General features: G+C 34.4%; 3 protein-coding genes across 4 annotated transcripts; 2 read left to right on the top strand and 1 right to left on the bottom strand.

Annotated features, from left to right (window-relative positions):
* Window positions 1-1,587: 1,587 nt before the first annotated feature.
* On the top strand, window positions 1,588-2,743 carry LOC120166481. The gene is made up of 2 exons (XM_039175738.1): window positions 1,588-1,940; window positions 2,229-2,743. The coding sequence occupies exons 1-2, from the start codon at window positions 1,860-1,862 to the stop codon at window positions 2,409-2,411; spliced, it is 264 nt and encodes an 87-aa protein (XP_039031669.1). The 5' UTR covers window positions 1,588-1,859; the 3' UTR covers window positions 2,412-2,743.
* A 2,965-nt stretch (window positions 2,744-5,708) lies between these two features.
* LOC120166490 (ras-related protein RHN1-like) lies at window positions 5,709-8,250 on the bottom strand. Its single transcript, XM_039175751.1, has 8 exons — window positions 8,122-8,250; window positions 7,788-7,865; window positions 7,536-7,703; window positions 7,208-7,256; window positions 7,014-7,087; window positions 6,086-6,179; window positions 5,881-5,988; window positions 5,709-5,807 (listed from the first exon to the last, which is right to left on the bottom strand). The coding sequence occupies exons 1-7, from the start codon at window positions 8,158-8,160 to the stop codon at window positions 5,891-5,893; spliced, it is 600 nt and encodes a 199-aa protein (XP_039031682.1). The 5' UTR covers window positions 8,161-8,250; the 3' UTR covers window positions 5,709-5,807; window positions 5,881-5,890.
* A 9,942-nt stretch (window positions 8,251-18,192) lies between these two features.
* LOC120166446 (casein kinase 1-like protein HD16) lies at window positions 18,193-26,208 on the top strand. Of its 2 annotated transcripts, none has more exons than XM_039175701.1 (19): window positions 18,193-18,369; window positions 19,280-19,377; window positions 19,479-19,678; window positions 19,995-20,120; window positions 20,213-20,286; window positions 20,371-20,440; window positions 20,541-20,596; window positions 20,733-20,804; window positions 20,886-20,980; window positions 22,898-22,964; window positions 23,180-23,309; window positions 23,413-23,631; window positions 23,734-23,864; window positions 24,279-24,453; window positions 24,567-24,657; window positions 24,835-24,992; window positions 25,074-25,262; window positions 25,583-25,690; window positions 25,904-26,208. In XM_039175701.1, exons 2-18 carry the CDS (start codon window positions 19,281-19,283, stop codon window positions 25,640-25,642), a joined length of 2,010 nt encoding a protein of 669 aa, XP_039031632.1. In that variant the 5' UTR covers window positions 18,193-18,369; window position 19,280; the 3' UTR covers window positions 25,643-25,690; window positions 25,904-26,208. The 2 variants fall into 2 exon arrangements, with proteins under 2 accessions (XP_039031632.1, XP_039031633.1); XM_039175702.1 differs by having other exon boundaries at window positions 19,249-19,377.
* Window positions 26,209-26,436: the final 228 nt, after the last annotated feature.

Below are 26,436 nucleotides of genomic sequence, written 5' to 3'. Positions count from 1 at the left end.
AAAGTTTTCAAAGTTTGTGAGTTACTTCAAATGTTTATGTTTTTTTTTAAAATATGTAATTTTAATTTTTAAAAATTACCAGATTGTGACATATATCACTTAATAGGGAAATTAACGTCATTGACAACCCAAATATATAATGAGTAATGCTTGTAACATATTTTATAATTATTTAGACATCTATTCGAAAATTTAAGTATAATTTAGATACTTATTTTAGTATTAAGCTTTCTATTTCGATATATGCCATCATCAACTGGGAAAAGAAAAATCAAAATTAGAGAAATCTTGTAAAGAGAGCAAAAGGAAATAAAAAAAATATCGGTTTTCCCAAACATTTCATATTGGAGAAGAAGTATTACTAGGACACTGTACACTAAAACGAAGCAGCCTGAATTCTTGAATAATTCAAATAATGAAATACAACGCAAAACAAGGTAAAAGACATAAATAACCAAGACTAAAATGAGAAAGAAACAAAGTGTTTTATCGTTAATAAATCATAATAGTCAGCTGCATGAATTTTACACATTTTAGTTATAGCTAATGGGGAAGCAATGCATATAAACATGGATAGATCGAGGGGTGTTGGGTGTGCGATCGTACCCCCTAAAATTTTCAAATTCCTTCTTATTTTATATTATTTTTTGTTTTTTTTATAGATATAACTTTGTACCTCTTAAAATTTTTAATATAACTTCTTAAGTTCGCATCCCTTAACGTAAGTTTCTGCATCCGTCCCTACATATAAATATATATTATATGGATTCACAACTGTTACATACCTGGAGTATTAGAAGAACGCCTCACCATCAAGGAAGAAATCATAGAATCAAAGGGTAAGCTTACTTAAAATAATAGTTTTGGTCTATTTTAATACTTAAACTTTCAAAAAAAAATTAAGATCATACCAAACATTTAGTATTTGTTTCATTTTTGTACCTCACCGTTAAAAATTTAACGCATTTAGTATCTAAACTATCAGTTTTGGTATGTTTTAATACCTTTAACTTTCACTTTCACTTTCCTAAAAAATGAACGTTAAATTTTAAACGGGTGCTAAAATGAAACAAAAACTAAACTTTAAGTATGGTTTTGAAAAAATTGATATTTTATGTATTAAAAAAAACCAAAACTAATAGTTTAGGCACTAAACACGTAGTTTATCCTAAAATTAATGATAGCTTGAGTCAGCACCAAGGCTGAATGAACTGGCAAAATTGTCCTAATAGACCAGTGGACTAAAAAAATTAGTATATTAGACTATCTCCAAAATTAATTTGGGATTTACGAGATGTCGAAATGATGAGTTATAATAAAATATATATTTTATTAAACCTTGTTATATCCACGTCAAAAGTTGCAAATCATTATAATAAATAACTAAATTTTCAAAATAAAATATCAAATGTCATATTGGGCTAAATAATTAGTCTGGCTATGGTATTGGGCCAATTTAGCCTAATGAACTCCACCAACTCCATTCTGTTGGTTGAATTTGGTTAAATCTAATACAATAATCTGAGCCCATTCGGGACGGACTGTTGAATTTAAAATGGCCACTGGGAATTTAGGGTCGAGTGCAGACCGACCCAACCCGGACGAGCACGAGTCGCTGACAAGGCGGTTAACTTAGTACTCCTTTTAACTTCTGTTTTTCTTCTTTGTTTTGTTTTTTGTTGTTTTCTGGGGGAACTATTACCACCAAGAAACTAACCATGGCATCTTTCACCTGTCTATCCGTATAGCCACCTTCCAAAGCCCTAGCGCCGGCACAATCCACTTCCAAGAGCTGCGGTTGCAGTTGCAGATGCTCCCTCGTCGTCTCCGTCTCCGTCACTAAGTGTCATCGGCGGGCAATGAGAAAGAGGCTTCAGGTGGTTTGTATGGCTCCCGAGGAGGAGAAATCGACTCGACGCAATCCCCTCGATTTTCCCATTGTAAGTTCCTTCTCTGTTCATTCATCTATTGTAGTTTTTAATCGCCTAGCTAACGGGACAGGGAGATTCCAAGCAACTGATGTCTTATGTATCTGTGTTTAGCTTTGTGAATAAAATACTCGGTGGGATTTCGTTGGGATGGGTTTTGTTTGATTGATGGATACTGATTAGATAATTCAATCTTTGGAGAATCATGTTTCTTTGATAAATATGTTATGTTTTTCTCGTTTGGTAATTTATTTTCTATGATAATATGATTGAACACGAGCGCCTCGGTTTACATGGCAGGAGTGGGAGAGGCCAAAACCTGGGCGTAGACCCGACATATTTCCTCAATTCAGCCCTATGAAAACACCGTTACCGCTTCCAATGCCGTATGACCCTCCTGAAGAAGATGAAGAAAAGAAAGAGGAAGAGGAGGAAGAAACTGAAAAGGAAGAAGAACCCGAGAATCCCGAAAAGCAATCCTGAGAAACAATAGTTAGTATTTTGCTACTACAATTTTTGATGTTTTAAATTTCCAAATTCCAATGGTGGTTACCTCTTGATTATATGCTACTGCTTCATATCTGCAGTGGATAAGATTCATCTATTTTTAGAGTATGGTGTTTAGTGGTATCGCCATATTCAAGCCGAGGGGATTGTGCAGGCATCTTATTGGGATTTTTTGTCTTACTTAGGTTACTATAGGGAAATTAGGTCCGAGTTCCCGATTTAGAGTATTGTAATCCACTAGCCTTTCGGATATGAATATACTCGATCTTCGACTCTTCGTTGTTCTTGTTCATTATTTTTTGGGACTCCAAATTTATTGGGAACATGAGATTCAATGTTGGCAATTCAAGTTTGAGATTTTGATTGCAATACTGCAAATTATCAGTTGCAAGTGAGGAAAGAACTTCAGACATTGTAGGTCTGTTAGTTGCACTAGTTTGTACACAGAGCAAATTATCTGAGTGCAACTCAGCAACTCATTTTTGGAGCATGATTGTCTATGGGTTTCGTCGTTGATGCTAAATGTATATGCTCCTGATAATCCGCGGTTATACTTTGATATTGAAATGTTGTCATCCACCACAAATGACTGAAGAATTGAGCAGGAAAAAAATTTGAATTAGGCGTATTGGTAATGCTACTTTTGTGGCTTGTACCTGCTTCAAGACCTTGAGAGCCGAGCGATGCCCTATGAATCAAACTATGCTATGGTAATTAAAATTGACCTCAATGAACTTGAATGTCGAGAGAGAAAAGACAACAAAGAAAGCACCCTAAGAACACAGGAGTTGCTTACACATTCCCAATTCCACTTGTCCAAAGTATCACGAGAATCCTCCGCCTACCGTTTCTCCCCCAAAAGAAAGCTTTCTTTCCCTTTAGTTATTGTTCCTTTCTGACACCTTCTCTCCCAAAAAAGAAAACGCAGAGAAGAAAAATAAAAACAATGAAGGGGGCATCTAGGGTAATCATGAATGCAACACTGATAATGGTGGTGAGCCTGGCTATTGTATTAGCTCTAATCCTAGTATTGATAGCCGAGCTCTATTGCTCTGCTGGCGGCAGCTTAAAAACTCCATCTCTGCCTCCTGCCCTACCGTTACCAACACAACTGCTGCCTCTGCCTCTACAAACACTGATTCTTCCTTTCCTAAAGATAACCCAAACCAATCAACCAGTTCCCTTAGGAGTTTCTACGCACAAGGAGTTCTTCATCCACCAAGGAACTTCCTTTTCCCTGCAGCATTCCCTTGCAAGCAAAACAAGCTCGAAGAGTATTCGGGTTTGCATCCTCAAGTTCTTGAAATTCATTCCCAAGAATCAAACACAAGCCCTCATCAAATTGGTATCTTACCTCCTACAGCTCCTTCGAATTCCTTTTCGACCTCCCCTAACCCTGTTCACGAAATCTCAATTCAAGTTGGCACCAAAAGTACTAGTAACAGTAAAGAGAATGGTGAGGACAGTTTTGTCTACATATCGAATCCCGTTTACGACAATGATGCTGGTTGCAGCAAGCCAAATACTCTGTTTGAGACTCCAAATTCATTGCCTTCCGTTTGAGCCTTCTCGTCATGTTAAGCTACTCTACTCACTCCCAATGAAGAAGCTCCCAGCTCAGGCTTGTTCTGTGTCTCTTAGAGATGCTAGCTCATTAGTCACTTCAGGCAGTGATTCCAATAGCAACAATGGTGTTTCATCCTCTTCATCCGGTTCTCCATGCACTTTTTCTTCATGGTGATTAGGGTTTCTGTCAAAACTCAAAACTAGCCAGGGCATAACCAAAACCTGTATTTTGATATTTTTGTATCATTTTCTCTGAGCTTTGAGAGGGTTTTTGTGTGTGAATATAGTAACGTAGATGGTAGCTGGCTGTAGCAAAAAAGAAGATAAACATGTATTCTATTGTTTTCTAAATTCTAACAACCTTTCATCGGCAGGCAAACAATGGCCTGAGCCACTGCTAACTAAAATTCTTACTTCCTCGTTGTGTTTTTTGTTTACTTTACAGAAATGCTTACTTGGATTCATATGCTTGCTGGCTGTGTTGTTGGTGTTTGTCGACGGAATAAAAAAAACATAACTTTATGGGTTATTTTTTTTCTCGTGTATTCTGGTAAGCGACATTGGGAGAGGAAAAAACTTTGACAATTTTTAAAAAGGACAAATCTTTCTATCTTTGAGGGGCCTTGATCCTTGAATGATGATTCCTATGGCATAAAATGTCAAAACACAATTGTCACCAGCAAGGCTCTGTCCACATTCATGATTTGTCGGTTTCCAAGAGTTCCATGTGGTAAAGAAGCTACAGTTTATGAAAGTTTGAACTAGCTTAAATTATGTGGCCACCCCTTGCCTTTCTACGTGGAATTGAAAAAACAACCCTCCTCGAACAGAAAAAGAAAACAATCCACCACTGGAACCTTGTGCCCCACCAACCAGTTTATATTAGTGAGCATTTATTGATTGTGTATCAACCCATCAATTTCCGATCGGTTGTGTACCTAAATGTTTATACAATTTTCGACTTTTATATACATTTTTATGGACAAAATCATGATATATAACGTATAGAATTTGATAATATCTTATAAGTTGATATGAATCTTGACATTTAATATCGGATCTAGTTATTGAACAGAGTAGCTTCCGAGTAGAGTTGTAAATGAGACGAGATAGATCGCGAGTTACTTGAGATCAACTTGATCAAAGCTTGATAAATACTCGAGTTCGAGCTCGAATCGAGTTCTTAACGAGACGAAACGAGTTACATGATACTTGACTCGAAAAGCTCGTGAACAACTTGAAAATACGATATATTAAGATTTTATTTTAAAAAAACAAATTATTAATAATATATATGTGTTGATTTTTAAAAAAAATATAGTACGAGGTTTTCTTGTATTTAAGGTTCAGGTTCGAGTTTTAGTTCGAGGCTTCAATTGAGTTAACTTTAGGATTTTTTTCATTTTGAGCCTTTTCGAGGTTTTACTAGCTTCAGTTCATGATTTCGAGTTTGAGTCGAGTTTAAAAATTTTAGGCTCGCGAGTTTTCAAGTCGAGTTGAGTTCAACAATACTTGAGCTCGACTCGGCTAGTTTACAGCCCTACCTCTGAGGCATTGGCTATGTTTCTAGACATTATTGGACATGAGGACTAATAAATCAGTATTCAGTCATTTCTTTGCAGTGAACCTTTATTTATTCGGAGTTCTATGTTCATCTCCTAACACAAAACGACAGCACACTTGAAATTGACAATAAAGTTGAAAAAAGAGAGAGACTAAAGGTGTTTTGTGTTTCGACAGTGTACATACAGCCGATATTCATCGAAGCAAATTCTAGATAACAGCATAACCATCGGTTTCAACGACCTGCAATGATTTCTCAACCTGTCAATTAATGAGGTCTAAAACAATACAAATAACATACATGTATACAGCAAACCTTCATGTCATCAGGAGCAACAGAAGAGCCGTCTTCTGCTATCTTGCGTCCGGATATGTAATTTTATTCCGGTCGTACGTGAAGGAACAGCTTTTGCAATCCCCTTAGCTGCAAGAGAGTGTGTGAGCGTAAGAAAGTTAAAGAGGATGCCTGAAAACTGACATCATATAGGAAGGAAACGACTTGTGAAACACGGTATCGTTACCTATTTCGTAAAAGAGTTCGTTGACATTCTGTGCAGTCTTTGCGGATGTTTCGAGGAAACTCATGCCATTTTCTTTGGCATATAGCTCACCTTCCTGTATAAGACATTACCATTGATTTAATCATATGCAGGGAACATTATGTAATACACAAATTTTGGACTAGTGATTGGAATGTAATTTCTGAAAGTTTAGGGACCAAAGTATAAAGTTGTAAAAGTTTAGGGACTAAAAATATAGATTTTCAAAAATTATATTTTGGGTTTATAAATAAGCAGATTTCTTAGATTGTGATTGGTTCACACATAGGAAAATTGACGCCAGTAGAGTAGGGAGTCAGGCATGACATCCTACATTTTGGCAGATCAGTTCAAACATTCATAATCAATATGACATCTATCTGATGTTTTTTATATTCATAGTTGGCATGTATATATTTTTATTTTTCAAATAAGCCTGAACTCTTTTTTGAGCATATGATAAAAGAATAGTATTTTAAATATTTTATACTATAGTTTTAAATGCAATTACTTATTTTAATGTCGTTTTTATATAAAACAAAATTTTACCGATTTTCGAACAATATATGTTTTATACGATTGTTGTGACACTTCTGCCTTGTATACGGGATAATATACGGGATAAAGGTGTTACACATTCAACTTTTTTTTTTTCAGTTTTAATGTTCCCCTCATCCATGTTCAGTGCAATGATAATATGCCCTTCCTACCATGTAGCATTAGTAACATATATAACACAGTATAGTTCATATTTTCCTGATATTGTCTTTGATATAGAAGTATGCAATTATGTGCAACATCAAGCCAATTTTGCGATATCCTAGCATAGAAAAAATCAGCTTAACCTGCAATCTTTTCGAGTTGCAGAACGAGAAATAGATAATCGAAACGAATATCGGATTGCATATACCTCATTTCCCACTTTTCTCTTCTCTTCCAAGTCAACCTTGTTTGCTACCAAGAACGTTATCAAAATCAGATTTCCTGAACCAGTGTAATACGAATCAAACATGTTAAGAATACGAAACATGCTTGAATTATTAGTTCTAAGCTCAAATTCAAACTATCTGAGAATTTAAGATGTTTATATTCTTTGTCAATTACCTCGTCTTTGCAGTTCCTGAACCCATTTTTTTGCACGCTCAAAGGACTCCTGAAATACCAACCATCATTTGATCATAAGGGCCTCCAATTACAAAGAAAGAATGAACAGTGATGCTAGCAATAAAAGAAAGAAACTTCAAATGAACTGTAAGCCAAGGCATGGTAAGTTTCGTATAACAACATCTGCAGATAAGAGTATGTAGACCATATACAATGAGTTGCTGTTGGAATTCATAAGTTGACATCAATTACTAAGAGATATATGCTTAATCACGACCGAATAAACATGCTCTAAAGATAATATTAAAGAGGTTTGACAGGAAGCTACCGAGCTTGTAATATCGTAGACCACGACTGCAGCTGCGGCACCACGATAGTACATAGGAGCCAAGCTATGATACCTCTCCTGTCCTGCCGTGTCCCATATGTCAAACTTAATGGTGGCTTCGTTTAGAGACAAAACCTGTGTGAAGAAGGCGGCTCCGATTGTGGATTCCTGCGTCGCTTTCACAACTTACATTAGATGTATATGCCTGAATCATATCTCAAAGGAAGAAAATAGAGTAAAATGAGAATAAACCTGATAATCAGAAAATTGGCCTTTGACGAATCTCAAAACCAAGCTTGTTTTCCCGGTTCCCATGTCCCCAAGAAGTACCTGCAAAAAAAAAAAGGCTGATTTCTCCATTGATCTCTAGTGAAGCTCATGAAATTAATCCAAGTATTGTTGTCTACCAGTACTTCAAAAGGGGGTATTTAAAATGCTCGCTTGACCCATTTTCATGATTATAATTTTGCTTTAGCCATCAGGGTCATGTTTAAAGTGGAGAAGGGAGAGCAATTGATTTTGTGAAGAAAATCTTTCCTTTGTTTAAACCGAAAACAAACGAAAAATAATGGAAAGACATACCCACCAGCTTGGCTTGTATGTTCTTGTTACTCCTCCTCGCCATTAACGATTTGATCAGAATTCCCAGAAAACAGAGAGAGAAATAGAGAACTCAAGAGGTGGAGAAACTTTGGGCTCGAACACCATTTGTTGGAAAGAGGAATGGCATTACTATAAGATAACAAGAAAAAATGGCTAGCAGTTGCAGTTTCTTAAGTGAGACTGGTAGTTTTGGCAGTTGACTGGTAAGTTTCAATGCTTTCATTAGCATGGAAAAAATGGCTCTCTTGTTTTTTAAGAAATGCAGCGACCTTTGCTTTGGATACAAATACAAGTATCATCATCATCAATGTATCAGCAGGATTAAGTTTAAATTACATTAGATCAACACTTGTTTAAATTAATATATTTTAATCATCCGTTTATGAATAACATGGACCCCAAAATATATGTTTTGCTACCGAAGACGAGTAAGTTTGATATAACAAAGGTGTTCGTATGGATGTAAAAAAATTGACCATTCACCCACGGTGATTGGTTCAAATGATAAGCATCTTAATATCTGTTAGTTGATGTGCTTTAGGACTGCTTCTATTTTTAGATTTATTTGTTATTTGTGTGTTGCTTAAGTTTAAGAGAAAGTTGTTCATGGTGTTGCCTAAATTTAAGAAAATGCTGTTAGTGGATAGTTGATTTCATTGTATTTAAATTTTGAATGATTGATGAATAAAATAATCTTCAATTTCCTTCATCTATTGAGTTTTATTTTCTTTAAAATACCAACAATTGGCAAAGAGATTTTTCTTCTTGAGGGACCTGTGTTAATTTTTACCATAGCATGGAAGGTGAAAGTAATTTTTCTTTGATTGCGCCACCAACATTTGATGGAGATAATTATTCAGTTTGGGTAATACACATGGAGACTTAACTGGAGGTTGTAGATCTTTGGGAAATTGTGGAAGAAGACTATGCGATTCCTGCATTGCCGACCAACCCCACCATAGCATAGATCAAAGCACAAAAAGAAAAGAAAGCGAAGACAAAAGCATGCTTATTTGCTGCAGCATCACTGACTATTTTCACCAGAATTATATCTCTAAAGTCAGCAAAGGAGATATGGGATTATCTCAAGGCTGAGTATGAGGGAGATGAAAAAATTTGCGGGATGCAAATGTTGAATTTTGTACGTGAATTTGAGCCGTAGAAGATAAAAGAGACCGAGACAGTCAAAGAGTATCCTGATAGGCTCGTTAGCATAGCCAATAAGGTCAGACTGCTAGGTTCGTCTCTAGCAGATTCAAGGATTGTGCAGAAAATCCTTGTAACAATACTTGAGAGGTTTGATGCCACCATCACCACCTTAGAGAACACGAAAGATATGTCAAAGATTACTTTGGCGGAAATGTTAAGTGCTTTGCTAGCACAAGAGCAGAGGTGTGTAAGGAGAGAAGAATGGGCCATTGAAGGTACTTTACCGGATTAACATCAAGATGATGAGAAAAATCGGAGGCCAAAGAATAAAAAATTTCGCGCTACAAGTGGAGAAAATTCTACATTTGGGAACAAAAAACAAAGCTTGGAATAGAAAACCAGGAGTAAAGGACTATCCTCCATGTCAACACTGCAGAAAGAAATGTCACCCACCTTTCAAGTGTTGAAGAAGACCAGATGCAAAGTGTAGCAAGTGTAACCAGATGGGACATGAAACTGTTATTTGCAAATATAAAAATCAACAACAAGATGAAACACAAGTGGCCGATCAAGAAGAAGATGATCAACTTTTTGTTGCAACTTGTTTAACTAGTCACGAAACGAGTTAAAGTTGGCTCATTGAAAGAGGTTGCACTAATCATATGACTCATGACAAAGAGTTATTCAAAGAATTGAAGAGTACCGAGTCTAAGAAGGTTAGAGTTGGGAATAGTAAATACATTGTTGTAAAAGGAAAATGGACCGTAGCCATTGCAAGTTGTTCAGGTACCAAATTTATTTCTGATGTTCTTTACATACCTAATATTGATGAAAATCTACTTTGCGTTTGTCAATTAGTAGAGAATGGATTCAAAGTGAAATTCATGGAGAAGATATGTGTGATAGAGGATGCTACAGGTCAGAAAATGTTTAAAGTTAAGATGGCAGAGATAAGTTTTTCCCTCAATTCGATGCAAGAGGAGCAATCGACTTTTCTAGCAAAAGAAAGCTTCACAATGTTGTGGCATAAAAGGCTCGGACACTATCATCATCAAGGGATATTGAAGATGAAGTCCAAAAACATGGCAATGGATCTTCCAGAACTTGATGATTATATATTGACAAGTAAATCTTGTCGGTTTGGAAAGCAACACATAAATTCATTTCCAAAGTCTGCATAGAGAGCCACTTGTAAGTTGCAGTTGATTCACACAGATATTTATGGGCCTCAAATAACTCTCTTGTTACCAGGTAATCGATATTATGTTATTTTTATTGATGATTTCACAAGAATGTGTTGGATTTTCTTCTTAAAATTCAAGTCAGAAGTTGTTGGATCATTCTAAAAATTCAAAAGAATGGTGAAAAATCAAAGTGGCAATCACATTCAAATATTGAGGTATGATAATGGCAAGGAGTACATGTCAGAAAATTTCAATGCATTTTGTGAAAAAGTTGGCATTGAGCATCAGTTGACATGTAACATCCCAAAAGTCGGGTCAATGACCAAAATGGATTTTTTTGGCAATTTAGTAACTAATCTCGGAAAGATTAAAAGTTTAGGGATTTTAATGAAAAGTGTTGGTGTTGGATTTAATAACAAAGTTTGGAAGTAATAAGGGTATTATGGTCATTTTTTAGGAAATATTTTATTTCCCTTTATAAAGGGTAATAAGCACGTGGGAAAGGAGAGAATTCTCCAGAGCTTTCTTTCTTTCTTCATCTTCTCCAGCCGTGAGCTTCAAGAGAAAAGGTGAGTTTTCTGAATTCTTGATTATTTTTGGAATTAAAGGTTGGGTTTTGATCATTAGATAATAACTAAGCTTAAGGAAGCTTAAGTTATCTTAAAAATCAAAACATAAGGGAGTTACGAAAGATTAAAGAAAATGTGTTTCAAAGTGAATTTCTGAAAAAGAGTTAATAAATGAACGTAGAGATGGAATTTGACTTGTCATAGGTGTGAATAAGAAGTTATAAGTGTTAAATCAAAGTTTGGATAACATGGGAAAATTGGGAATGATTCTTAATTTTAAGAATCATGAAGAGAAATGAAAGATAAAGATAGCTTATATGGATATAAGTTAGTTTATAAAGCGGTAGTTGAGTTTAATGACATGATAAGGGTTTAAAATAGAATAATTGAGTGTAGAGTTGATGATTTTCGGGCTTGAATACAATTTCTGGGCATGATGCATCGGTACACATTCAATATGTATCGATGCACTCTTAAAAGAAGAAACATCAAATGCCTGGAATGCATCGATGCAGTTAGAGTGTGCACCGATGCACCGAGACAAATTTTGAAGGTGCATCGATGTATTAAGGGGTGCATCGATGCATTAAGGGGTGCATCGATGCATGAGAATCCGAAGCTATTTTGTGTATCGATACACCCCTAAGGAAAAATGTGAATATGGGTTTATTAAGTTCGTTTAAGTTGCTAGTATCAAATTACAAGGTGTAAGTATCTAATAATTGTCTTAAAATGTATAATTATGTAGATTCAGAGCCTAATCAAGTTTCGGAATCATTGACAAGTAAGATCGATCAAGGGGAAATATAAGAGATTGGAATTGACTAGTGAGGCCAGGTGAGTGCATACAAGTTAGTTATGATGTTTAATGGAAAGAAGACTTGCGACAAGTCTATTTCCTATATTAGAAGGCGTGAATGTATGATCATATGAATATGTTTGATTTGGGTATATGTGATATATATTATAATATGTATTAAATGATTTATGTGAATGCATGTAGTGTGATAAGTTATAGGAATTAAAAGAAATGATCTATATGATTTCATGGGAATGTGAAATAGATTATATGATAGGTGACCATAAATGTTACAAAGTAAATGTGATCAATTATAAGAATCAATATAATAGATTTATATGACTACATGAGAAGGGTGATGAGTTAAATAAGATTAGACTATAGAGTAATATGAGAATAATATATTAGTTAAGGGAATGGAGTATAAATGATAATGTCAAACTATAAGGTTTAGATGAAATACTATACATGAATAAATGTGATTGTGGGAGAAATGATAGAAATTATATGAGAACATGTATATGTGAATTAACTTGATAATTAGGTAAATACATGAAATCATAACTATGAACTATGCGATGTGAAAGTAATCTATGTGATTATATGTTATATGAATACAAGAACATGAGATATGTGACAGGTGAATTATATGGAAATGATCTACGTGTAAGTGAACTACGTGACTATGTGATTATATGAAAATGTGATAATGAGCTATGTGCAACAACTACGAGACTACGTGCCTAGGTAATATGAATATGTGAATATGTGAAATGACATAAATGATAATGCCTATGTTATGTGTCATGAGAGCTAGAGGTATAGTTGGCATGCCAAGAGTCGAGGGTCTACGCAATCCTTCGGGACATATATGTATCCTTTGGAACATCTATGAGGTCTTTTGAGACACATACTTGGTCATTGGAATATGTATATGGATCTAAAGGAATTTTCTACGTGGTCCTTAGGGACATCTTATATGGCACTTCGGTGCATTTCTACGCGGCACTTAGGTGCAATTCTACGTGGCACTTCGGTGCATTTATACGAGCTGTGGTGACAACATTAGTGCACAACCTCTATAAACTCACATATCTATAGTTCTCACATGTGTACATGGGCTAATAAAGAAGATGATATAAAAGAACCTTGTATGATATTACGTGCTTTGTTTGTAATCTTTATGATTAGAATGATATATGTGATATGATGTTGATGTTTATATAGCTTGGTTAAGAAGAATAGGTACAAGGACATCTGACTAAAAGATAAAGAACGAAAATAAGACTATTAAAGAGATAAGGATAAATGTATTACATATGCTTTATATACTTTGTGTTAGGAAATATATTATCAGAATTACATGATGATATGTGTGTGTTCTTGTGAAACAATATGTATATATATATATGCGTTTATGTTTGGAAGCATTTTATAGTTTATCATGATTACATGAAATGTGTATAATAGGAATTACTTATGATATACTATAATCAGTTTATTTATGCCTCACTAAGCCATCGACTTAGCTTGTGAATGTTTCACACATAGGTTCCGGAAAGCTAGAAGAAAGGTTAAGAGGAGCAAGACAGGTCAACATCTCCCTTACAAAAATTTCAGATCAGAAAATAGAGGATTTAAATGACTTTGGTTATTTTGAATATAGTTGCATGTACTAATTGGTTGAGTTAAATATGCTCTGATTGATTTTGGTTATTGTGGTCAATTTATGTAACTAAACCATTTTTACTTTAATGAAAGTTTTAAATTTTCTTTGAATTTTGTCAGGAGTCAAAGTTTGAAAAGTCAATGTGACACCTCAGACTCGTATCCGGGTCGGGTACGGGTTGAGGGCGTTACATGACAGCTCCTTATTCGTCGCAGCAAAATGGAGTTAGTGAATGGCGAAACAAGTACATATTAGAAATGACTAAATGTATGCTATATGAAAAGATTTACCCAAAAAGTTCTAGACAGAGGCAGCTTATACTGCGATTTTTTTTTTGCAGAATAGATTGCCCACAAAAGAAATCAAGGACCAAACACCTTATGAGGGTTGGTTTGGTCATAAACCTTATTAAGAGCAAACACCTTATGATGATATGAGGAGTATTTCAAGCTATTGTTTCAGTTTTGGACCTGTTGTTTTTTATCGAGCTCGAAGAAGCAAGAAATTGTGACTCAACTCACTGCTGAAGCAAAATTTATTATTGCAACATCCACTGTTAATCAATCTTTATGGTTGAGAAAATTATTAAGTGATCTCAATCTTGAACATAAAGAAAACACAAAGGTCTTTGTTGATAATCAAGCTACCATAGCAATTTCCCACAACCCAGTGTTTCATGGGAAGACAAAACATTTCAACATTAAACTTTTTTTTTTGAGAGAAGTGCAAAAAGAAGGTGATGTTATATTGGTTCATTGCAAAACAGAGGAGCAACTTGCAGATATCTTCAGCAAATCGCTTCCAGTAAGCAAATTTGAAGTTTTGAGAACAAGATTTGGTGTTTGCAGCTCCTAAAGAAAGGATGAGTGTTAGTGGATGTGCTTTAGGATTGCTTATATTTTTAGATTTATTTGTTATTTGTGTGTTACTTAAGTTTAGGAGAAAGTTGTTCATGAGTGTTGCCTAAATTTAAGAACATGTTATTAGTGGGCAGTTGATTTCATTGTATTTAAATTTTGAATTATTTTTGAATAAAATAACGTTTAATATCCTTTATCTATTGAGTTTTCTTTTCTTTAAAATACCAACAATATCACTTAAACAATGTCTTAAGTTCAAGTCTTTGTGTATGCTGAAAATCTCCACTGGGAGACTCACCCGCTAAAACCATATATACTACTCGGGTCGATCTAAATAGTCAAAACGAAACCTTAGAATTGAATTGAAAAAATTGACCATTCTAATTTCAAATTTTATAACAGTACAGTCAAAGCATAACAACTTGTTTGACCTTTAATCCGACGTGCCTGGCAAGCGTACGGAGTATCATGTACTGTAATTAAGAAAAGTAAAACTTAGGGGTTGTTTGTTTATTTCAGAATGATTAAGCGCTGAATGATTCAAATGCTGAATGATTCAGAGGCTCTGAATGGTTTGGCTCTGAATGTGACATGTTGTTTGATAACTGGCTCTGAATGATTCAAAATGCACTTTTGTGCTAAATCATTCAGCACTGTTTTGCTGAATCAGTCAGCACTGAATCATTCAGAGGTGCGAAACAAACGCGCTGAATGCTGAACGGCTCAACATTCAACGCTGAATGATTCCATTAAGAGACAAACAAACATCCCTTAGAATTGTCAATATGATATTATATGCAAATTAAAAATCTTAAATATTTTAATTTTACGTTTCCTACAAAATTGAAATTAGAATATAAAATTCAATTTAAACTAAAAGAGAAAATCCCTAGAAAATTCTTTAAACTCCTAATATATATAAAGAGGTAATGATGCTTTATTCTCAGTCCAATTCCGAGAGACATTTTTTTTGCAGAAAAATATTACCCTTTTAATTCTAAATTAACGACTTTTAATTTTCTAAGGACACGAAACTTCAAAATAAATACTTTTTAGTCATATCTATAACAGTAAATCTATTATAAATGTAAAAAATATTTATTTCGAAAAGTACAACGAGAAACATAATTCGGAATATAAAAGCAGTAATTGAAATCTGGGAACCCTGGTCAACGTTTTATGACTTCACGTCGCCGACAACCGAGTCAAAAAAACGACGACGTGTGCATTCGTAGACACATCATTTTCTAGAAGTCTTCGACTTTTTTGAGGAAACTGCACGCCTAACCCGCAAAGTATACCGATCTCCCGATGTATAAATAACTCAAATTCCTCGCAAATTCACCAACACTCTTCAACTTCAAAATGCAGTTGCATGGGGTTGCAGCCATGGGGTTTCTGTTCATGACCCTTTTTCTGTTCAGAGACGGGCAAGGCATGGAATTGTCGCCTGCACCAGCTCCGACCAGCGATGGCACTGCAATTGATCAGGGGATTGCTTATGTTCTTCTTCTACTTGCTCTGGCACTTGCCTACCTCATCCATTGACCTTCTTTTATAAGTTATACTCCTATTATTCATATATTATGAGATTTGAATGATTTTTTTTAACTTTTTCTACATATATTCCAGCTAGGGAAATTTCAGCATTTCCCCATCTCAGTATTGTAAATCCTTTATGCGCTATCAATAATTTCAGTTTAGATGACATATTCATTTTAGGTTTCTTATATATATATATATATATATATATATATATATATATATATATATATATATATATATATATATATATATATATATAGTCAAAAATACATTCAAATATTTATTTAAATATAATTTTTTTACCCAAAAAATATTTTTTCTAATAAAATCAGTTAATCTTATTAGAAAATAAAAGTATTTAAAATTATAATAACAACTTATAATTAACATAACAAATTAAATACATAATTTAAACATTTTCTATAACATTGAAACAAGAAACTAGCAACTTTAAATCATATAAGGGTCATACAAGAATAAGATTAAAAATTCAATCAAAACGAAAAATATATACGAACAAGTTTGATCGTATCGACAAATAGACCACAAGGATTAAGTTAGACAAACTAATCACAAGGATGAAATTATTAAGCCCTTGGAATTCACAAATTAGAATCAAACATCGTGATAAATTATTTACAAATACATAATCACGTATTTAAATTTAATCTGAGTGTTCAAAACAAGAAAGATCAACATAATTACATATAAATAATATCTTGATCAATTGTAGCTTCATCAAATTTAATCATGAAAAATATATAAATGATTAATCGACTGAGAAAGAAAACAAAAAACATGCAAATAAAAAAAATGCTTCATAAAACATGATTACATTTATTAAAAAAATGGATGATCAACTCAAAATCAATATAATCATCTATTAAACAAAATTAAAGAAAATGATATGAACTATACGCGGTACAAATTCTAAAAAAGTTATATACTAAGTGATTAAAAATAATCGCTATATATTATGTAGGGTAAATTATACCGTTTTTCATTAAACTTTATTTTTTCTTATTTTATTCACTATACTTTTAATTTTTTTATTTAGCGTACTGATCTTTACAAATTAAATTATTTTACCCAATCTATCGTTAACTCTCTAACGGTGTGATGACATGCCATTTTTTATTATTTAATATAAAATAATTGAAAATATAAAGGATAAATTACATCGTTTCTCACTGAATTTTACTTTCTCTCCTATTTTGCTCACCCAATTATAAAATAAAAATAGAAGGTGGTCGGATGTCATCGTCGACCTTCGTAGATGGTGATTGTTCGGTCCCAAATTTCATGGGTCGTTTCTTCTTAACACCTTGAGTTTGGATCCGACATCTATTTTGTCAGAACTTGCTCTGAAGTCCATAAATCAAAGATTGAAAATGAGGAAGCTAAAATGTTTTAGTCTAGATTCACGAATTTTAGGACATTTTCCTATGAACCAACCACCAAATTTAAACTCAAGAGGTCAGGACGAACTGACCCATAAATTTTAAGACTGAACAACCACCATCAACGACGGTCGACAATGACAAGAATAAAAAATGACCTGGTGGTCGGCGGCATAAATGGGAGAAAGAAGAAGATTCGAAATAACATCATTTTGGTGTATATTTGAGTTTTTTAAAACAACGTTGTTTTGATGCTTGTGTCATGTCATAACACCGTTAAAAAGTTAACAACAAAGTGAACAAAATGATTCAATCTGCAAAGTTTAGTGAGCAAAATAGAAAACTGAAAGTGCGGTGAGCAAAATAGGAGATAGAGTAAAATCCAGTGAGAAACGATGTAATTTACCCTATTATGTAAAAAAACGATAGTCAATATACATGTATCATTATTATTACTTAATTGAATTCTATCTATATTTTTTTATGTATAGTTTTGTTATATACTATATTTAATGGAGATGACGGTAGAGTGAACATTTTGTTATAAATTAGTAACAACAGTGACCATTTTGTTATAAATTGGTAATGTCAGTCACTAATTTGTCACTTTTAAAACTTTAATGAGAAAAACAAAAGCTTATTTAAATATTAATGACCATCGGCGTAGTTTACCTAATAATAATCTCAAATAAAAAAAACACTAGCTTTATTATTTTACAAAATTTTGTGGGGGGGGGGGGGAAAGGATAACCTAGACCACCTACCTATGATAAGAGAATACTAACCAATCAACTAAATCCACGTAACTCCATAATGGGATCCTACGTAGCTAAGTCGTGGGCACTGCCTCCTCCATGTCCATGCCTCCGTATCCTTTTGTTTCTCTTCCTGGCTTTCGACTCACCAATCGACATTTCATCTATTCTTTTCCTCTTTGTTTCCTCGATCGCCAGTATCTTTTTCCTATTAATTTCCTTTTCAAGAACCCAACTTTTTGAAGCACGCGATAGTATTGCGTCATTTCAATCTCTTCTTCTTCCTCCTCTAATAAAAAAGGTATTTATCATATTCCCTTCGTTTTATCTGTTTGCTATTTTGGATTTGGATGAAACAAAAGCGATGAAAAGGAAATCGAGTAAAAGAGGCAAATTGGTTTTTGTACATTTTATTGTTTTTGTTCCGTTCGTGCATTTTTTTATGGCGATCGGTTTCTGGGGGTTTCTTTTATTGCTTTTTTGGTAGAAAATTGTATCTGTGTTATTTTTCTTTGGGGTCGCTTATTGGATTTAGATGATCGTTTGATTTGCGAGTATTGAAATTCACGGTGGTTTGATCAGGCTTTTTTATTACGGTGGATGCTCAAATTTGATGAAGTTTTAACCTTTTCTTCTTTAAAGAAGAACTGTTTTGTAAAATTTTTAAGATATTCTCTGAAAATATGTGTTCTTAGGGTGTGGGTGATATTTCTGAGTTTGAAATTGATTTGGATTCAGTTTGAGGAATTGGGTTTCTATCCTATATGAAAAAATAATCAGTGGCAATTTCTATTTTTTCTAATGATGATCAGAGTGCTGGCTTTGCAACTTGGCTGAATCTGATATTGCGGTGCATTTTTGAATAGATAATGGTTTATGCTTAGTTTTTGGCGTTTTTAGCACGCAATTAACTGTAGTTATAATTTGAGCTCCGATGTATAATTGTTAGACTAGAATTTTTGAGGTTTTAAGAAAATTGAAATGGACTGAAGTTTACTAGTATATGTAATGAATTCTTGATTTGTGGGATTTTTGTTTCTTGTTCATTAATGCTACACAATATTGTTATCTTATTTAAATAATGTCACTTGCTTTTTGTGGGTTGGATGTGTTTTGCTGGGAATTTTGTAGATTTTAGTCCAGGGTTTTATGATGACCGAATAAATTATCATGAAAATAGTTGATAGGAGCCTTTTTCTTTTTGGAAAAAGGATGCCGGATTTAAGAGGTGGAGCTCGGCGATCAAAGAGGATCAATGACAATCAGGAGACCAATGCTGGCTTAGGTACAACTGCTCAGCGTGGTGCTGGTAATTACCTTCTTAGTTTTATGTCTTTAAATCTCTTTATTTTAATCAATCCAATTCAAGTTTGCCTGGTGTTTCCTTGTATAATGTGAGTCTATGATCAGCTACTAGAGGTAGAGGCAGAGGTAGAGGTAGAGGGCGCAGAGCACTGAATCAGGATGACAATGTGAAGCCCGTTGGCCCCGGAACTGGTGGCAGGGGTTGTGCTGGAATAAACTTGCCAGTGAGGCACTTAGTTGAGCAACCTGCAGAAAGATTGGTTGCTGTCGAGGAAGAAGGAAGCACTAGTCCACTTCCTGAAAGGGTATGAATTTCTTTGATATTATGCTACTTCTGGGGCCATTATATTACGTTTTTATGCTAGAACAATAGTGGATAAGAGTCTCATGTTGGTGGGGATGCTGTTGGAGGTAAATGAACAGACATGTCTAAGAGATCCCTTCAATCATTTCCACTAACCCTTATCAAGAAAAAGAAGATGCATTTTATGGTTATTCATGATCCGTTAGTGTTGTATATGGTCAAATATGACAATTCACTTATATTTTTCATTTTCAAATCGACTTCCCAAGCCTGTCAAGTTATTTATACCGATATGAAATCTGTTTTTCCTTTGGCAGGTACAACTAGGTAACTCTCCTGTGTACATGTTAGATAGAAAGCTGGGTAAAGGGGGTTTTGGACAAGTTTATGTTGGAAGAAGGATCTCTGGTGGCATTGGATGCACTGGTGCTGATGCCTTTGAGGTTCTTTTTCACTCCCTACTCCAGTGAACCTGAACAAAATTTATAGGAAGTTGATTATGTTGCTAATGCCATTATCCTGCTTTACTTTGCAGGTTGCTTTGAAGTTTGAGCATCGAAACGGTAAGGGATGTAGTTCTGGTCCTCCTTATGAGTGGCAAGTATACAGGTACGTCAAATCTGATTCTTGCCGTCATTTGAACTTAAAATTTTGCGACCTAATATATTTTCCTGTCACAAAATTTTCATTCAGCACTCTTAACGGTTGCTATGGACTTCCATTGGTTCATTACAAGGGTCAACAAGGAGACTACTACATTCTTGTGAGTTTCTTTAGTAAAGAGTTTCAAGTTAACTGTTTTATTTTGGACAAAAGGGGACAGACAAGAGGAGTCTATTAATGTTTCTTTGCATCTTGACTAGGTCATGGATATGCTAGGTCCAAGTTTATGGGATGTTTGGAACTCAAACAACCAGATGTATGAATCCATTAGTCTCTCAAGTTCTCCCTCATTCTTTTAACATCATCCTCAGTTTTCTTAACATTTTATGCTTTTAATTTTTTAAACAACTCATTGTTGCTATTATATCTTGGTTTTTTTGCTCTTGTTATAGGCTGACGGAAGATATGGTTGCTTGTATAGCAGTTGAGGCAATATCAATTCTAGAGCAGCTTCATCACAAAGGGTACCTCGAAATATTTGCATTTCATTTTTTCTTCCCATCTTACTTATTGTATTTTGTTCACATTTATTTTTTTCAATTCAGTTTCGTACATGGAGATGTTAAGCCAGAGAACTTTTTGCTTGGTCAGCCTGGGACCTCAGATGAGAAGAAGTTATATCTAGTTGATCTGGGTTTGGGTATAGTTGCTTTCCTATTACTTGCTGAAAGATGCTTTCCTATTTTGTGGAGTGGCCTATATTTCTTGGTCCTTTTGACCGACTCTTTTTAGCCGCTAATCCAAGTGTAGGTTGTTGTCAAGTAATAAATTCTCAGGAGTCCGAGGTCGATCCACAATGAAGTTTGTTTAGAGATTACAAGATTATAAATAAAAAAGGAAAATATACTTAGAAAGTGAATAATTAACTGACAAAAAAATACACGACATAAATGGAAAATGATGAAGTCTAGGGAATTCACTCTTGGTGACAAATTTAGATTAATTTTTACTCATTTTATTACTCAACTGAAGTCCACACATGAAGCAGGTCCAACCGAAAGGTCTAGCAATTAAAATCCAAGTTCAGAGTTCATCAAACAATATCAAAGTCTATTGTCTAATGCCCAATTCCCACAATCAAGGTCTAAAGTTCAATAAACAACGTCCATAGTCTAACTAAAGTTAAGTAAACAATGTCCACAGTCCAAAGTCTAATAAACAATGTTCAAAAGTGTAAAAGTATAGCATGTGTTATATGGATTTGGTGTCATCAGAATTCATAAATAATTCCAAGTATTTATTGTGCCAATTTTGTCTACAAAAAATTAAGATTAATATAACCAAGCATATATGTGTCATTCATTATCTATAATGAATCAAGATCTTTAATTTACAAATATGATTATAAACCAAAGGAATTTAGTGCATACTAATTTTAACATATTCTAGTTCCGAGTTGAAATTTTCAAACTAGCCTTTGTATGTACTGAGAGCTTCTTCCATTCACTTCAGCAACATAAACTAACACATCATAAAATTGTAGGTAGTTAGTTTGAGAGACATAAAGGAACACAAAAAATGAAGAACAGAAAAGAAGTAATCTTGATTTTTATCCAAAATTTAATTTCAATAAAAGTTGAACTAAAAGTACAAGATTGCTTTCAAAGCTGAAACCAAGACCAATTTTTAATCGCTTGGTGTGTACTAATGGACAATTGATAAATTATTGCTGAATTACTGAAATTTTGATGTGTTGAAAATTGTTGCCATAACTTTTGTCCTGTTGAGTGGTTTAAACATGTCACTTCACTTGTTGATCATCGAAGGTCAAGATGCTGGATTTAGACAAAGTTTCTCTGGATTCTAAATGAAAAAAGACACCTAAAAAACCTTTTTTAGATTGTTAGATAGCATCAATTCAATCCAACATGTCATTCATGATACCGTTGCAGTTCTCTATTTGAAAAGATTTTTTAGACAACATTTTGGTCATTTTCATCTTTCGTGGTCTTCTTATGAATAGATTAGTAGTCTCTTGTCTTGACTATAACATATTCAAACATTAGACCTAAAGGACAAGAACTTTAAGAGAAATAATGCATGCATGAAGATTGGACAACTTTTAGGCTCAAAGCAGTTCGTTCTGTTTGTTACTCTTTCAGTTTTTTTTAGACTTGTTCTGGGTTCCTTTGACATGATAGAAACTGAAATAAGCATTCCAATGGTACCTCACGGGTCAATTTTTGATGTCCGGAGTCCAAGTTATAGCCAAAACCATGCAACATGTTCGTTGCAGAAATTTAGTACGAGTTCAGTGAGCATATTTCCACAATTTAAGCATTGTACCAATTCCTCTCATATTGGATTAACTCCATTTATGTATAAGTCCACTACCCAAATCTTCATTACTAGACCTTGATTAACAATTGGATCAGTTTATTAAAATAACCGAAAAACACAATAAAATCATTAAAACTTCAACAAGTTTAAAATACAAATAAAAAATGTAAAATAAATAAAAATCTAATAAATTTCGTAAAACACTTGATAAACAATGCAAATGTAAGTAAAATATATACTAAGATGAAGTTATATTAAGGACTCATCACCTTTCCAGCTTCAAGGTGGAAGGAGGCAGCTTCTGGACGCCATGTTGACTATGACCAAAAGCCTGATGTGTTTAGGTAGTTGCTTCTGTTTCTTTGCAAATCTGACCCTATTTGTTTATCTATTTACTATTTATATAGAGATGGAGTATTAGATAGATGTTTATAGACTTCATTAAGTAGCTAGCTTAATTTTCTCAGCTTACATACCTATTCAGTTCAGACGGAATGAAGCCTACGACTTAATTGTTTAGATTGCAATTTTGAGTTTATTATTCTTCCTTTTGTTTTAGGGGAACTGTACGTTATGCAAGTGTACATGCTCATTTGGGTAGGACAGGGAGTCGGAGGGATGACCTTGAGTCATTGGCTTATACTCTAATATTTCTACTTAGGGGAAAACTTCCTTGGCAGGGTTACATTGTAAGTTTATTTCAACTGTTACACCTTGCATTAGCAATTAGAACTTCATATTGCTGTCTTTTGTTGTTGATGTCTCATGCTTTGTTGTATTATGGGACTGCAGGGCGAGAACAAAGGATTTCTTGTTAGTAAGAAGAAGGTGGCAACTTCTCCTGAGATGCTTTGTTACTTGTGCCCTCCTCCTTTTCAACAGTTTTTTGAGATTGTGACAAATATGAAATTTGATGAAGAGCCGAATTACTCAAAGCTCGTTTCCCTTTTTCATAATAGCATAGATTTCAATTCATCAATACGTCCTATCCAAATTGATGGAGCCATTAAGGTGGTTACCTGGGATTTTGGCTTGTGTCAATACACACTTAAACCAAAAAAGTTTGGATTTTTTTAACTTAAAATATTTTTTTGATGAATCTCAATGCATCAGATGGGTCAAAAAAGGGGAAGAGAACTTGCTGAGTTGGAAGATGGTGTGCAGCTTAAGAAGAAAGTCCGATTAGGGTCTCCTGCGTGTCAGTGGATCACAATATATAGTTCCAGAAATCCGATGAAACAGAGGTGAAAGTTCTGTTCAAAACCAACAATTTTGCATATTGTTTAAGATTGTATTCGACTATGTGTCTACAAGTGCGTATTTGTTTTGGCTGCTTCATATGCTTCACTGAAAACTTGAATGGGACAATGGCCTTGTGGAAATGTAATACTTGATCACTTTCAATGAGGGCAAAGTGAGAACATGATACCGATGCTAGAGGTTCCCACTACCTGAAGTAGTGAAATTTCTTGGCATCAAAGGACTCTAGAACTGAATCCCATCTAACCCCTCCATTTAAAAAAACGATAAAGGAAAAGGGAAGTAAAGTCATGAATCCAACCATGGCTGCTTCTTTTCAGAATTTGGTATCTACTGCAACTTTTGGTATTTCATTCCCCTTCCGTTTTTTTAATCAAGACTGGCAATACAATTTGCAGGTATCACTACAATGTTATGGATTCAAGACTCCTGCAGCATGTGGAGAAGGGAAAAGAAGGCGGCTTGTATATTAGCTGCGTAGCTTCATCATTAAATCTGTGGGCCGTTGTTATGGATGCAGGGACAGGTTTCACATCTCAGGTTTATGAGTTATCTCCTATCTTTTTGCATAAGGTAAGACCTAACTAAGCTCTCGTCTTTTTCTTAGGTTAGCACTCAGCTTTTTAATTTCATTATTCTAATTACTGTTGTCTCAGGAATTTATTCCTTACTGATTATGTGATCAGGAGTGGATAATGGAACAGTGGGAGAAGAATTACTACATTACTTCAGTTGCCGGTGCTAGCAATGGCAGTGCACTGGTTGTAATGTCAAAGGGTAATCTCATGTTTACCTTATCATTTTTTTCAACTAAATATATGTTCACCAGATAAATCATCCAGAAACGGTGGGTTGCTTAATAGGAGTTTAGTATATATACTGTCAACTTACTGGAAATTGCTGTTTTGAAGTTCAATGCTGGTAATGCTAATATTTTTTTTCGCCTTACTAAAGGTACACCTTACACGCAACAGTCCTACAAAGTTAGCGATATATTTCCTTTCAAATGGATCAATAAGAAGTGGAAAGAAGGTTTCTCTGTGACCTCAATGACCACTGCCGGAAGCAAATGGGGTATTGTCATGTCCAGAAATGCTGGCTATCCTACTCAGGTTGCCTAATTCCAGCTTGAATAATACTCGATTATATGATACTGCAGCAATCACTTACATCTTTTTGTACTTGCTGGCTAGGTTGTTGAACTTGATTTCCTTTATCCGAGTGAGGGGATTCACAGAAGATGGGAAAAAGGATATCGGATTACATCAGCAGCTGCTACAGAGGACCAAGCGGCATTCATACTTAGTGCGTCCAAGAGAAAATCACAAGATATAATGCAAGAAACTTTGCGTACATCTGCTTTTCCTAGTATCAATGTAAAGGTAATGTATTTTTGCATGATTTTTCTTCCTTAGAGGTGTATGACATTATCTGTATCACTAAGTGTTGTAATGGTCTGTCAGTGATTGTCTTATATTATATTTCTTACCATGAAACCTGGTGAACCTCACTTGGCAATACCATTTATTTACATTTTGAATAAAGAAAGTTGTGGTCCATCAATCTCAACCATAAATGTAAATCTAGTTTTAGCCCCGAATCATCGAGCCAAAAGATTGCCTGCTGGTAGAACCATTTTTATACGATACATTTTCTTATGATCCCTAAAAGCTAATGATTCTTGCTTTCATCTGTTTTCTAGGATAAATGGTCAAAAAATCTGTATATTTCCTCCATTTGCTATGGGAGGACAGTGTCCTGAATTATGGTATCTGGAAGAAGCAGACTGCAGTTACCAATCTGAAGGCAGGTAAAATATTATGGTCTAGTCCTATTTGCTAATCAAATCCTTATCTTCTGATCCCTTGAAATTGATGACAACTTGATAAGCCTTGTAAGGATTCCATTTCATTTCCCCTTTCCTCCTGCTAATACTTGATGCTTTGAAACAACATTTCCCTCCCATCTGTGCTTGATTTTCCACTCATCTTTTAGTAATTTTTGAATGCCATCGTTTCGATAGATGTTTGCTCGCTAGTCGGCTGCCATTACCGTAAGTGTTTGGGAGTTTTGGAAAGAGATGGTTGTAGTTTTGCATGGCAGTCAAAGGGAAGTCGCCCTTTGTACTGGGCAGAGCCTTGTCTCGATATTTTCCTTGAGAGAATGCAATTGGCAAGGCTTTGTGCCAATGTTGTGAAGCCAACCCCTGAGGATGTTAAAATTTGTTAATCGTTACTTTAGCATCAGTGACTTTTTATATATGCCGTTCAGCCTGACAAAAACTTCCACGGTTGAAACATACTACTGTATTACAATGATTATGGAAGAACTTCTTTTCCATCTATTTCAAATTTGTAATATTCTGATGAATACTAAAACTTGTTGGTTTATTTTCTTGGGTAAATTACGCTTTTAGTACCTAAACTATAAGTTTTGGTACGTTTTATTATCTGAACTTTTAATTTTTTTTAAAATCATACTTAAAGTTTATTTTTTGTTTTATTTTAGTACTTATGTTCAAAATTTAACGATAACTTTTGATTTTTTTTAAAGTTT

The sequence above is a fragment of the Hibiscus syriacus genome, unplaced genomic scaffold, assembly GCF_006381635.1.
Source record: "Hibiscus syriacus cultivar Baekdansim isolate YM2019G1 unplaced genomic scaffold, ASM638163v2 tig00111640_pilon, whole genome shotgun sequence".
NCBI lineage: Eukaryota > Viridiplantae > Streptophyta > Magnoliopsida > Malvales > Malvaceae > Hibiscus > Hibiscus syriacus.
Note: the sequence above shows the minus strand (reverse complement) of the source record. Positions and strands in the feature narration are given on the sequence as shown.

Bases quoted from the DNA above. Each gene is read 5' to 3' on its own strand.
- LOC120166481 (XM_039175738.1), top strand. From the start codon at position 1,860: ATGAGAAAGAGGCTTCAGGTGGTTTGTATGGCTCCCGAGGAGGAGAAA. The intron at 1,941-2,228 runs GTAAGTTCCTTC...TTTACATGGCAG, and splicing joins ATCCCCTCGATTTTCCCATT to GAGTGGGAGAGGCCAAAACC.
- LOC120166490 (XM_039175751.1), bottom strand. From the start codon at position 8,160: ATGGCGAGGAGGAGTAACAAGAACATACAAGCCAAGCTG. The intron at 7,704-7,787 runs GTTTATTCTCAT...AAAGCGACGCAG, and splicing joins GCCAATTTTCTGATTATCAG to GAATCCACAATCGGAGCCGC. The intron at 7,257-7,535 runs GTAGCTTCCTGT...TTGGTATTTCAG, and splicing joins TCTACGATATTACAAGCTCG to GAGTCCTTTGAGCGTGCAAA.
- LOC120166446 (XM_039175701.1), top strand. From the start codon at position 19,281: ATGCCGGATTTAAGAGGTGGAGCTCGGCGATCAAAGAGGATCAATGAC. The intron at 20,121-20,212 runs GTTCTTTTTCAC...TTTACTTTGCAG, and splicing joins CTGGTGCTGATGCCTTTGAG to GTTGCTTTGAAGTTTGAGCA. The intron at 24,993-25,073 runs GTTGCCTAATTC...CTTGCTGGCTAG, and splicing joins ATGCTGGCTATCCTACTCAG to GTTGTTGAACTTGATTTCCT.